Below are 15,107 nucleotides of genomic sequence, written 5' to 3'. Positions count from 1 at the left end.
AATCGTAAAGATGAAATAAGTTCCAGGTATACACTTTCTTTTCTATAAAGTAGTTTGAACCTCATTTAAAGTATTACAAGTGTTTCCCAAATCTCATCATCACCCTTATCATTGCTATGAATTCTTCTAGTTTGATCTTGAGAATAATTGCTTTTTTCTGGGTTAAGATGCCTTGTTTCCTGCCTACAACCTGTTCCTATTTATTTCTAGTCCTCTAAGCTCTTGAGTAGTACGTTCCAACATATTCTTTGCACACTCTAGGTCGCCTCCGCTTCAGTTCAAATATGTGCCCCTCGCCATTCCCTCAGTTCTCCAACTCAACCTATTGTCCCTGTGTTTTCCCCCACAGATTTAAAATTTGTTGTGTTGAATATTACCAAGTTTTGAGAATGAAATAACAGACACTTTGACTAAGTTCACTTTACCAAGTAATCTCACTTTTGCATACCAGGCTGTTAGTAGTAATTGTGCAATTAAAATTTGTCACTCAGACAAATAAGGAACAATAAATCTCATGATACTGATACTTGAGTGCATTTTTCTACTCATAAGTTTTGCTTGCCTTTACGAATGATTTCTTAGTTTATTGGAAACTATTTCCATAAGCTAAGTCAAGTAAAGTTTCAGAGATTGTATATGAAAATAAGACGTGCAAGAGATTTCATTACATAAAAATAGCAACCAACTCCAAATGCTCTCAGACAAATAAACAAACAAACCAACTCTTAGTCAATGGAAAACCAACTATTTTTTTCTTTTATTTTATCTTTTAAGCCAAATCTAAAAGTTCTAAGAGAACATAACGTCTCTTAAAGTTGATATGCAAATACTATATGAGAAAGCATAAATAAAAATATAAAAATTATCTTTATTTTATGCCATTTATATTTCTATTCGACATACAATTTATTACATAAAATGCATTAGCTATCTAACCTCACTTAATATTTTCCTATTCACCTCTGTGTGTGCTACAAGGCCCTGGACTAAATGACCAAAATACAGCATAGCCAGACAACGGAAAACATACTTACCTTTAAAGAAGACAAAATTCCCATCACTGTTTTCATAAACTGCATCGATACTAGGAGGCAAGCCCCGCCAGAAGTAAGTAATTTGCATGGGGTATCCGTCCATCACCCTGTTGTTTCTCACTCGCCAAAACCACTGGTCCTGCAAAGCAAGCAAAAGCATCTCTCAATAAACATGTAGGCCTCCCGCAGCATTTCACAGTGCAAGAGCTGGATGCTGTTAAAGCCAAGTCAGTCTTGCTATCATTGTCTTACATCAAACCAGTCAGAGAAAGAGCTAAACAATGTTACTGCAAAGATTACAAAAGTTTTTGCAGTTCCCCAATCTCTAAGTCATAGAGTGTGATTAAAAACATAATGTCAACATACTTAATCTTGTCATTTTACGTTATCTCCACGGCTTTCTAGATAGAGGTAGCACAGACAAGCCCTGCTTGATTTGTGTGTGTAAATCAGCTTCCTGAATATGAGAGCACTATGGCCACGCATGCATCCTAGCACTTCTAGACACGGGCAAGATCTCCACACCTATAATGCTGAGGATGAAATAGTGAGGCCACGCCTCCAGTATGCCCACATTACACTTACTGTCCCATGTAATTATTAGAAGAACACTCTTTCACCATCAAATGTATCTTGGTTTGGTTGATAGATTATACAGTCATCCTAAGTGAGCAAACTTATTGAGAAAATAAAATCACCACAGTGGATTCCAGGCTGGGTTAATTGCCTTTCTTATCTGCTCTTGTAACACCTTATACTTTACATAATCATAGATAGCACAGGTCACTTTACATTAACAGTGTCTATTTATTCTTATCTCTAGTGAATAACACATGGCTTGGCCCATAGTAGGTATTTATAAAGTTGTTGAATTAATAATTAACCTACACACAGTATAGTATGTTTTACCATAAATACTAATGGCAAAAATACAAAAATGAAAAAAAAAACTATCAAAAAAGGCACATCTGATGACACTAAGTCATTTCCTATTGAAAATTTCGTAATAAATTATACTCTTCAAAGTGCTTTTAACATTAAAAAAACTAGGCATATTTTTTATTTTTTATTTTTTTTTATTTTTTTGGCATAATTTAAAAATTGGTTTCCAATACAATTAAAATTTTACTTTATTTTAAATTTCTGGACATGCAAACAGTATTTCACTTGGAAGTTAAATATTTCTACTCTTAGACAAGTATGTACCACAAAAATGTCAGTTTTAATTCTCTGCTTTCTTTCTTGCTCTCTTTCCTCAAATCTGATATTAATAGCTGGGCTTTCTCATGTTTTCTTGTGCTTTTGGCTGAGAATAAGTTAGGCTGACTAGATTTCCTAAGATTTATCAGTTATTCATATATTCATACACATACACACAATATCTACTGAGGATTCTTAGATATGGTAAAAATGAACCTTTTCCCAAACTATAATAAATCAAGCCAAATATTAAAGTTTTCTTAAGACCTTTCAATAGTTGCCATTTGTTCTAGTTATCATGAATTGTCTTCTCTACCAACTTCTGTTGTTTATAAATAAAAGGAGTAGTTGAATTAATGGCTGAGTTCATATCCTATTCTTGCTCTGTCCCCTAACAACTGTGTCACCTTAGTCAAGATACTAGTCACTGAGTTATTACAAACTAATATCTAATTCATAGCATGATTACTGTATTAAATATAAAGAACTTTCTGAGGGCCTATCACATATTAGCACCTAAACTTTTGGTTGTTATTTTTGTTAAAATTATATCAAAACTAGTTATCATTCTTTCCTGTTTATACTTCCAGTTTACAATTTTGTGTCTTGTTCATTGTTTCCTCTTCAGATTTCATGTGTGTTATGACTCCATCCATGCATCTTTTTCCCACCAAGATCTTCTTATGTTATTAACCGTTTTTGATAATTTTCATGGTCCCAGCTAGCCTGAATTAATAAATGTTTTGATCTGTATGCAGCAGATAAATTAAACTGATTTTAAAATACAAAGTTATTTCATGTAAGGATTGACCCAGGGAAATATATATGGGCACGAAGATCAGAGGTTTACTACTAATAGCATATAAGCAGGTGAGATTCTAATAATTTAAAAACAACAGAATTTTTGTCTAGCTATAACAAGGGCTTTTAACTGGGTGTTAAAACCATGCCAAACCTCTACATAAAATGTTCTTAAAATATTGTAATGTATACACAAAATAATAAGTAAAAAATCACTAAACACCTACTGGATTCTGATAAAGAAATAAGTGATTGTGATTACATATGGAACAATGAAACAGAAAGCTCTGTAAACAGAAGAATAGGAAAAAATCAGGTGAAAAATCCTGGACTATATTCCAATTTTTCTAAAAGAAGCACTTTGCAACTTTGCATTCGTATAATCTCACCACATATTGAAATAGGGCCAATGGGTCTTTGAGACAGATACATACTGCAGTCTGAAGATAGAAGTACAACCTCAACTTGCAACTAGTAAGTAAAGAAATGAAAGTTCTGCCTCAAGATAAGCATAGCCAATTTGCAAAAATTCAAAAGGTAATGTGAAATCATGGACAAATTGGACTATTTCTTGTTGACAGCAGCCTTGGCAGAGAGTCATGGAAATTATAGATATTCAGGTTGTGCCTCTATTGAACTTATCCACAATTTTTCAGTTTAGCAGAAACCAATGGTACAAAGAATTTAGAAAGCATTCTATCACAGAGGATGTGAACTCATAATGCAGTCACCATTGATTGCCATTTCTGAAATAGGGCTTGTGAACAATTCACAGAGAAAGGACATTCAAAACGATGTTTAAGTCTCTGCAGATTTTTCTTATAAGTGAGACCTCTGATCACCCTCTCTAAAATTGAAGCCCCTTACTCCACCCATATGGGTCTGGTTGCTCTCATAGCCTCTCTTTCCTGCTATATTTTTTTCATTGCATTTAACATTGTTTTATATAATACTTGTTTTACTAATTTATTGTTCATTCTTTCTCCACTAGAATATAAGCTCCACGATGGCAAGAATGTCTGTCTTTTGTTCATATATGGTTCCCGATTTCCAGAAAAGTGTCTTGTACATAGTAAACACTCAACAAATATTTCTTTATAGAAAACAAAATTTAAGGATAAAAGAGCAAAGTAAAAGTAAGTGATGCTTTTAGAAGCCAAAGCTTTAAAATTAAATCTCAGGGTTTTTTTTTTTTTTTTTTTCCTCTCTGGTCAAGATGTTTTCTTACATAAAAAATATGAAAGCTATGCAGGGGTTACAAGAATATAAAAATTCTATTTGAATAGGCAGATGATTAGCACATATTGTGTTTTCTAGGAAAGTGTGATATTTAAAGGTCTTTGAACCACAGAGGAAAAACACATTTGTTTTTACCTTTCTAAACAATGTAGGCTTTGTTTTGGCTTTAGATATGAAGAAAAAGAAAGATGAATAACCTCTACAGAGCTTTAAATATGCTGGCTGTCTGAATATTGCCTTTAGGCTCTTTTTTTTTTTTTCTACAGCCCTTATAAAAGTGGGTGAAAGGAAAAAGACTATACTAATAATAATCATAACTAGCACATCTGCAAAGTCAACTTATAAAAAAAATAGTCCCTTAGAATTACCAAATTGGAATTCCTACTTAAATACCAATATTTCACTTAAGATAGATGCATTTACGGTCTTTCCATGTAGCATAGAACCCAGACGGAACATTTTGTTCACAAAGATAAGTCCACATGATGTATACCATGAAGCAGTAACATACAGGAGAAATTCAGTTTGTTTTTCTTCTATTTTCTTTAAAAGTCTGGCTTATAACATACTGTTTGCTGAGAACTATACAGGAAAGTTCTGCTGTCTGAATATGAAGTGATATTATTCATCTACTACCAGTAGAGGTTGCTAATTTCAGGACTCTTAAAAAGCTAATTAGTAGAACTGATCTACTTTCACTGCTTTTCTGAAATACAACTTCATTTGTTTAACCAACAATTTGATCTAAATCTACAAATGTCTCCCATGCTTAAACCAAACATTTCTAGAAGTCACACGTTGTTCTTTGAGCCCTCCCCCGTCCAGTCACCTTGACTTTCCTCTAGTCTTCCCCATTTCTGAAATAGCACCTCAAATCTCTTTATTTCCTGCCATCATCGCTGTCACCGTCTTAGTCCAAGCAGTCACTGACATGACTGCAATGCCAATGCAAAGCCTCTGATTTTCCTCCTACTGAATCCAGAATCGAGGTTAGACCCAGGCCCCCAGCTCCTACACATCCCTGAGCAGTCTCTCTGGTGCTCACAGCGTTCTGGTTACAGAGGCTGCCTTCCTTTCAGCTGCTGGACAGAGCAAAGGGCTTTTCTTCCTCAAGACAACTCACAGGTGGTTTGCTCTACAGTAGTCCCCTCTTATCCGCGGTTTTACTACCACAGTTTCAATTACTTGCGGTCAGCCACGATCCAAAAACAAGTGAGTGCACTACAGTAAGATATTTTAAGAGCGAGAGCGAGTGAGAGAGAGACCATATTCATAAAACTTTTATTACAGCATATTGTTATAATTTTTCTATTTTATCATTGTTCATCTTTTAGGGTGACTAATTTATAAATTAAACTTTGCCATATGTATGTATATATAGGAAGAAACATAGTATGTACAGGGTTCAGTAATATCTGCAGTTTCAGGCATCCACAGGGGGTTTTGGAACGTATCCCCCACAGATGGGGGGACTACCGTACTTTGAATATTCTTCTCCTTTCCCACAATCTGAACCACAGATCATCCATTATAAATAGGATTAGTGCTCTTATAAAAGAGGTCCCAGCGAGCTGCCTCGCTCCTTCCACTGTGTGAGGACACAGCTAGAAAGTGCCATCTATGAGGAAGTGGGCCCTCACCAGACATGGGATCAGTCAATGCCTTGCCTTGGACTTTCCAAGTAGTTAATGAACCACCTGGTTTAGGGTATTTTGGTACACCCTCCCAGATGAACTAAGACATCCTGTTATAGTATTTCATACTAGTCTGCACTTTGACGTCATAGCACGTATACAATCTGTTACTGTATTATTGTACCTGTGACTTAAACTGTTTAATATGAATATCAAACCTATTTATTAAGGTGGCATTCTAATCAAGGGAACTTATTAGCTGCGGGAAAAAGTTAGAAAGGCAATTTATGTCTATAAACACAGATTTGCTCACAAGAAATTACGTATTGTTTTTGAGGGCTTCTGATGTGGTATGGAAAGTGTCTGGGGAATTTGGTATTGAGAATGAAACTGGTTCCTGAGAAGAAAAATCAGATATGTAACAATACTGAAAGAAAGACAAAATCATAGCAGCTACACACATAATAAGGGGAAAGGTAATTTATGTGAATGCTTAAAAGGCAGAGAAAGACATGGTGGCCTTCCACTCTGGAGCAGGCCTGCATTTGTTAACCCTCTTTTTATGCAGAATGAGATCTCTGAGGCACCCAGGTGAGTGTGCTGCACCCAGGGTTCACTGCTGGTTGCCAGACTCATCGGGTGGTCACAGGTCACTGGAGTTTGGGAGGCAGTCCTCCATGGGTGACTACGTATATCTAGTGGAAAGTAGGAGCCAGCAATGAGACAGATGTCTAAATGTTTACCCATTGCACTTTTGAAGAGGTGATGAGAATAAGCAGGAAACTTCCATTGGGGTTAGTGAAAAGAAAAGTGTGCTTTGGAGCAACTGCTAATGAACAGCTATCACTTTCACCACTGAACTGACTCATTGCTTCACTTGTATTTCAGAAGCATGGAGAGAAAACAAATGATCAGTATTGCTTATAAGACATATTATTTAAACAGTTTTTAATACTACCATAAATCTCCCAATCACATTCATACTTACTGCACCTATTGGGATATAAACAGATGATGATGGCTAGCACCAAATGATTAGGTTAAATTTATTCATTTACAGGATATTTTATATAACTACTTTAATTCACCACCTAGTATTTCTAACAATTAAATATACCTAATAGAAATAGAATATTTAAACGTATTATAGTAAAAAAAAGTTAGCTTTTCTGAATAGCTCAAATTTAAAAATGTATTACCAGATTCTGTTGAAAAGGTAGTAAAGACATTTGTTCCTCAGAATGATGAAGTAAAAGTAACCAACATAGGAAGTTTAAACTGTTTTGGATTTATAAGCAAGGCTACAACACCCCTTTTTCCTATAAATTAACCGATTATATAAAAACATGGTTTGTGAGCAATAAATACAAAACATTTTTTTTCAAGAACAAATAAGGCCATTGGCCAATAAAAAGCTATGACAAGGAGAAAATACTTGTATCCCAGATCACAAAGGGTTAATTACTCTAATATATAAAGAACTCTTAAAAATCCAGGAAAAGCCCAAACGTTTTAGAAAAATCAGTAAAAGACACAAATAGACAGTTAACAGGAAAAAAAGTTTGTGAATGTAGGGAAAAATGTAACACAACTGTACAACCTCACTCATAATAAGTGAAATGCACACTGAAACTACTCTGAGATATCATGTCTTTCTTATCAGATTGCTTTAATCTTGTGGCTTGTGGAAATAAGTACCCTTATATATTCCTGGTAGGAGTGAAAAATAGCATGATGCACGCGGAGATCAATATGGTAACCTCTAATGGCATTACATATATATTTGTCATTTAACCCCATAATTCCTTCTCTAGCAATCCACCCCAAATTAAGAGACATCATCTCAAATAAAAAAAAATTCAATACAAAAATCATATAATTCAATACAATAAAAATAAATGTTTACAGAGTTTTTCATTGTGGTGTCATTTGTGATCACAAAAGTATTCTATCTTCTGTGTAAAAGAACATCTGACAAATCTGTATCCATATTAATATAGCAGTATAGATTTAGATATAAATATAGATAAAGTATAGATATTGCTTATGTTTTCCTGAAGAATTACTAAACAGATAACCCAGAAACTAATAAAAGTGTTTATTTACTAACAAAAATGGGTGAAACATACTAATAAAAATGTGTGGAAATGTAGGAGAGACTTTTCTGAGTATAGTTTCATATATATATGTTTTGAACCATGTGCATGTTTTATATATTTAAAAAATTAAATTCAAAGCAAAAAAGCATATGGTAAAAATAAATTCATGAATTGATCTGTATAACAAATTTAAAACATGACCACACAGAGAAAATAATTATTTAAAATGACTTTGGAACCCAGAACTCTTGATTGTGTGTAAGTAGAAAATGGACTACACAAAAAAAGAACTGCAAATAAATATTAGTCTTCACTCGATCATTTATTGTTAAAAGTATTACTGGTATATAAACTTGAAACTATTATAAAAGTAAATGTGTTAATATTAGAACAAAGAGTTTCAGAGTAAAAGAGAAGTGATATAAATAAGTTATTGTTATATTTGGATTAGAAATGTCAAATAATTCATGATTTAAACACATATGCACAAACTTGCTTCCTAATTTTGTTCACTCAAAGGACATAGAAGCCGTAATACTCCAGTAACAAGTATCACATATAACAGCCAGGTATTGGTTTATAAATATAACTCTATCTATTCCCATTAAAAGAAACCAGGGCTTCTTAGAGAATAGTTAATACTATTATGGTATTTGTATAGTTAATACAAATTTCAAGGCAAACCTGGACAATTGTGACAACACAAGGAATTACTCAAGACTAATGGAAGCATACAAAAACATCAGAGAAGCTTAAATGAAGGGCTTCCTATAGGAAAATTTGGGATAAATTGGAAATCAAAAATAATAATGACTGCAGTTGGTTATAATATACTAAATAGATAAATTTAAGAGCTCAGAGAGATAATCGGGGGAGAGAGAGAGAGAGAAACATTATTATCACTACTGGAACTGGCTATTGCAGTAACTCTTTTTGTTGAAAATTGGTAATCAAAGGGAAAGAATTAACCATGGAAAAGACTTAGGCATTTGTGCTGCTTTTTTAGGAGACAAAAATGTAGTTCACCTCCAGTTTATAAGAGTTAACTTTTAAAAGAATGCCTAATGTAGAAGAGAAAACAGAAATAGAAAAATTATTTTACAACTCCCAGTGAAATAATTGGTTTAAGCAAGAGCCATTACTGGATGTTAAATACATTCCACCTATTATTGGGAAATAAGATATTTGCTTATTGTTAAAAAACATTCCCCAAATTACTTGCTATTTAAAAAACAAAACAAAACTTTTTATATTGAAGTAACTGTAGAGGCACATGCAGTTGTAAGAAATAACACAAAGAAATTCCTATGCCCTTCCCCAAGTTTCTCTCCATGGTAACTCCTGCACAACTACAGTACACTATGAAAACCAGGAAATCGAGATTGATACAATCCACAAATCTCATTTAAATTTCACAAATTTTACATGTACTTGTATGTATTTATGCTAATTTTAATATTAAAAATGTACTTTAATAATGCAGAGATATGTCAGTTGCCACCCTAACCAAGTGATCAAGCTTTAGATTAGTGATAACGGAAAACTTGATGTTATATACTCCTAATGTGATACAACATAGAATAACTAGGCATGTAAAGATCACAGAATCATCTATGATGTATGAACATGTAGAAGTCACACCTGTTAAGCTAGAATCTAATTGAGCCTTTAGACTTAACTTCTTTAAGTTTATAGCAAGAGAGAACTAACTTAAGAAAAGCAATCAAACACATCTAAAATGTGGGCCAGTTTACAAGACAACTGGCCTGGTCTCAGCAAGGAGAAGAAAGAGAGGGAAGAAAAAGTTGGAGGAAAAGCTGTAAAGAATAGTCAGTTAAAAGATCTAAAGACACATTAACAGCCAAATGCAATGCATGGATAGTCTCACTGGATCCTAGATTTAGAGATGGTGTTTCGGGATAACCACAACTTCCTTTCAAATGTTTCATCCAACACTTGCACATGAGCATTGTATTTGCAAACACGCATACATATAAATATAAGCAACACACTAATAGTTGTTAAATCTAGATGTTAAGCGTGCATGTGTTTATTCTTGTAACTTTTCTGGACTTTTTGAAAATTGTCATAATAAAAAGTTAAAAAAATAAACATTAAAAATCTAGAAAATACATGGGAAATTACCGTAAAATAAAATATTATTATATAATCTTTGTAAGTTATTTGTGATGGCTAAAAACTATTAGCTAGTGAATGGAAGTTTATTATTCCAATTACTAGCCACTTAAATTTGCTAATATAAATAACACTGCAGCCAACATCTCTGTGCATTAAAAAAGAAACAAAAATATGTTTTGTGGCATGTAATTAAGAGTAATATATACTTCATTTGACTGTCACATATGTGGGCTGGAAACATAAAATCACCTATTTTGATACTATGCAAGTATATTATAAATTTATTAATTAAATTTCACACTAAATTTTGCTTTCAGATTTACTGTTTTTAAAGAACTGTAAAAGGTATTATAGTGTTTACAGATGGAAAGGAAGGACATTTACATTTAATTAAGTACATTACTTTTTCAACATTGGGAAAGAGAAGTAAAATTTTAACTTTAAGAAGAAAAAAAAAACTATTTAAGGGAGGCTTAATAGATGTGTTTGGCAAAGATAATGCCATTCTGGGAAGCTTTCATTATCTTATCACAAGAGCTGACACAAGCTGGTTTTTGGTATATAAATGTTAGGGGGAAACCTGTTCAAAGCAACCATTAGAATATACTTTTTCGCTAAGACAGTCATGAATGTCTGCAATGATTTTGCAGGCACGATTTTCAGGGCTCATCAGTCCACGACTGACCAGATGTAATTCTGGGAGAAATGATGCAGGAGCACATCTCAATAGGTCAAATCACTTTACTGCCTGCATTTTTGAAAAATGTTCAAAATGCAGACTCGTTATAGTAGAGGAAGTAAGTAACATTAACAAGTGATTCTTCTAAATCATTTCTAAATTCACAATGCTGAAATTTAATGTCATTAACCATTTTCAAGGAAGAATCTGTCACAATGACAATGCGGATTTAGAATTGCAAACTATCTTAACAAGTAAAATGTATATTTGTGTTTCAAAGAAAAGGGGAGTTGACATTTTCAGAATATTTGGTTTACTAGTGACAAATTTATGTGACAACTTTTGTAGGCTCCAAATGTTCAAAAAAAAAAAAACCTTTGTTTTTAGATTAATTTGTATGAGAAAACGTGGACAGCAAAGGGTTAAGTGATGTGCTACATTTATGGATCATTTTTATTAACCAGTATGTATTAAATCCTAATACAGAGGATACTAATTTTTCAAACTTAAAAATTCACATTCATGAATGATATAACATATAACAGATATTCATTTTTTTGTCCAATTTCTTTATATAAATAATCATGAATGGTAAAGAAGTGTTGCTACACCAAAAGTGTGGTTCAGCCCTAGTATACAAAGACCCGAGGAGTAAGTAAAAGATGGATGTGTATTGACAATGTTGTCTTTTTAGGTTCTTATTTTCTCCTTAAGTCTACTCTTGTTCAGAAACAACTTAGTGATGGCTGCAATGTAGAAAAGAACAATTTATTAAAAAGTCTATCATCGATATACTGCATTTAGGACAAGAGTCACAGTCTCCAGAGAAGAACACATTGCACATTACTACTGTATGATGTTTTGCTTTTTGTTTTCCTCCATTGAGAACTGAAGATCATGAATGCTGACAAGGTGATCTAAATTTCAATTCATTCTCATACCATATATTTATAAGTGTTGCAAACACGTAACAGGTTTCATTCCTTCCACTGCACTAGCGTTCTGGATGCAAAAATATGAACTCTTATCTAAGAGTGTATATTCAGTCTAGAGAGGAGGAGTGAGGCAAACAACTCATTTCAAATGCTGTGTAAAATGCTATTATTGCCGCCTCTATAAAATGGGAACTACCCTATAGTGAATACAATGAACTGGAAAACAGCTGTATCATTAGCACACCTATTAAGAATTACTATCCCTTTATTTTTTAACTGAAGAAAGATGTCTCATACACAATAAAATCTATGTTCTTGCTGTATAAAGCATAGGGATATTTTACCCAAGGTACTTAGGGCAGTGCATTCAACTTAGCTTTTTAACCACCCAATCTAAAGTTGTCTCCACAATCTTTTTCTATCCAAGCATCATGCTTTATTTCCCTCATAATACCTATTGCCCTCTGAATTTACCTTATTTATTTGTTCATCTCTTTCTCCTCAGAGCATACACCACAACAGTCTTATTAAAATACGACCCCTTGGCCCTGGAACAGCACTATTTGTGGAATGAATGTTAAAAGATAGGAATAGAAAAACGGAGATAGTGAAATCTATTGCTTGACCTGGAATTTATGGAAACTGGTTAGTCAATATTGCGTTTGGGCATCCTCACTGAAGCTCTTCCTAGGCCCTCTTTCCTGCTCCTCTAGTCCTAAGTCTGCCAGTTACTTAGACCACTGGACGGAAATTATCCACCTGCCTGTGTGATACTGACATGTTATACTCTTTCCTGTGATCATCATTATCATTCTTTGCTTTCTTTTTTTTTTTTTTTCAAAGACCCAATCCAGCTCCATCTCCAACAGGAATACTTACTTGCAACTCTACCTCTTGTTCCCCAAAATCTCTTTCTGCCTTAGCTGACCTGGCTGCTTGTTCCCAAGCATCTGGTAGCTCTCGTAATACTGGCCAATGTGCCATGACACAGGCATGCTGGGGAGGGTGGGAAGGGGAGATGTGTCATGATATGATGTAGGAAGAATCAAAGGGTTGAGCTAGAGCTAGGGAACATATTTTCAGCTTAGTCTTCAATTGGACACATTCTTTATCCAAAGACCTCATCATACCACACAAGAAGAAATCCACAGGGCTGAAAGAAGGGCAAGTGGCCATCAATAAGAATAATATATTGAACAGAAATAAAGAGCTGTCAATAGACTCAACTTAAAAGTCTCTGAGCAAGTTCAGAAGCCTAAAGGCAAGGGAGGCAGAGAGAGAGGTGCCCAGGAGAGATTGGCCATAGGGAAAGACTTTTTTTTTTTCCCTTTCAAAGGGACACAAACTTGTCAACAACTTAAGTATTCTTGTGGAATCACAGATTTGCTCCTACGAGATGGGGCAGAGAATTCCCAAGAAATTACAAAGCAAAGAAACCCTGAAAGGTCCCTAAGTGACTTTGTTTCAGAGTTCAGGGGCAGTTGTTGCCATAACAGGAGAGACTAATCCTCATTACCATTACTTAATTGCTTTATGCTAATATGCTCTTGAAAACATTCCTTCTGTTGCCACTGTTGGACTGTGGTTTATTTACTTAAATACAGAGTTCAAAAGGTAACTGCCCTTCTTTACACTCGAAGTCCTCCACAAACAACTTGGTGTACAGTACGATGGTGATGAAGTTCTAAGGCGGCCCTGAGGGAAGTCAGATGAGCACAATCATTAGATAATGGAAAGCACCCTGCTACTGGTTCATTTCTATCAGGTGAAACAAGGCTTTATCTACTCTCTGCTCACTGTTCAAGAAAAAAATAGAGAAACTACTGAAAAATAAAAATAAATTATTAAGTTTCTTAATCGTTCAGCCAAATGATGAAGCCTTGAGCAATTACACTGATGTGATCCAATAATTTTTGAAAATTATTCTGAGCAACTAGGAATCCAAAGACAGAAGATAAATTAAATAAAATTGGTGCATAATATTTGAAGCTTTGTGAATATATAGAAGCTGAACATAGTACCAGAGTCATTTTGGCATAAAATAGATGATGTACGTCTCTTTCACTTGGCTGGAAGAGTCATAAAGTAAGAGAAATTTCAGAAGTCTCTAAAGGTGACGAAGGATCATTTTGTCTGGGCTTTCACAGGAAGACTTTAAGGAAGTTATAGAAAAGGCACTTAACACATACCACACGGAAAGAAAGCATATTCTATGCTTCCTCAGGCTAAGAGTGATGGTGAGCAGGAGAGGACAGTCTTAAATAAGATTTGATGACTAGGAGGAGTTCAAGCAGCATGTTCTAAGAGGGTGGAGTGGTAACTAACAGGAAAGAGTGGCAATTCTAGAGGCAACTGCACACGTTGTGATATGAAATGGAAAGGCAGCAGCTTGATGGGCTACCCAATAATATGATCAATAAAGTAGAATGTACCTAAGAAAATGGGAAATGAAGGACTAAAAGGAGGAAATGAAGTAAAAATACACGTAGAATTAGAAGGGTCTGACAAACCGTGTAGCCTGTTATGTCTAAGGGGTGATGTTCATTTGAGTTAGTAAAGAAGGTACTAAGGATTTCAGGAGGGAAGTTCTTTACTGCAGTGACTGGAGAAAAGAAAGCACTTGAGTTAGGTAAAGTAGCAAGTGCTAAACAATCAAACTCACACATCCCAGAGAGAGCATGCTAAGTAGAACAAAACAATTTTGCAGATAATAAAAAAATCAGTCAAATTAGGCTCCAAGTGTTAAAACAGAAAAGGTGGATTTGTGCAACGCAGTTATATAGGTAGGAAGATTCCTTCTTGCTCAATTACATTTATTTCAGATGCTAAACTATATTCATTTACAGCCTTTATGTTGGAGTGTTGGAGGATACAGTTGAAAGTTCCAATGTAATCGAGAATATGTAATCCTGCCTGCATTTCTTCACAAGGAGTCAAACGGACATGGAAGTGAGGACAGGAAACCAACTCATTTAGTTGAACAAATTAATTTTTCCTCCCATCTTCTCTTCTGCTTATATAGAAAGGAAGATATAGTCTCATTTTTTTGAAGAGTTTCAGAATTTTTCAACTTCTCTTGATTTTTATTGTGGGGTAAAAAAGAAGTTGCAATTGTAATTAGTTTATAGATATCATGAATATAGATGAATCTTACATTATGTCACACATCTACTCCCCAAAAGTTGGTTATTCATTATTGTGTAAAGTAAATACTATTTCAATTGAACTAAAAGGGATTGATATTTAAAGAAATGATATTAAAGAGATGAATCACTTTAATTTTATAATTAATGTTTCTATGCAAAATTAAACAATACAAAAACCATTTTGTACTGAAATGATGTTTT

At 34.1% G+C, this 15,107-nt stretch overlaps 1 protein-coding gene across 1 annotated transcript in view; it reads right to left on the bottom strand.

Moving 5' to 3' along the window:
* MMP16 (matrix metallopeptidase 16) overlaps positions 1-15,107 on the bottom strand; it is a 277,953-nt gene that overhangs the window by 35,328 nt on the left and 227,518 nt on the right. The window contains exon 7 of the mRNA XM_045560992.1: positions 1,035-1,173. Within this exon, the coding sequence (XP_045416948.1) occupies positions 1,035-1,173 (139 nt within the window). The remainder of the gene's footprint in view (positions 1-1,034; positions 1,174-15,107) is intronic.

The sequence above is a fragment of the Lemur catta genome, chromosome 9 (genome assembly GCF_020740605.2).
Source record: "Lemur catta isolate mLemCat1 chromosome 9, mLemCat1.pri, whole genome shotgun sequence".
NCBI lineage: Eukaryota > Metazoa > Chordata > Mammalia > Primates > Lemuridae > Lemur > Lemur catta.
This window is presented reverse-complemented; position numbering and strand designations above follow the sequence as displayed.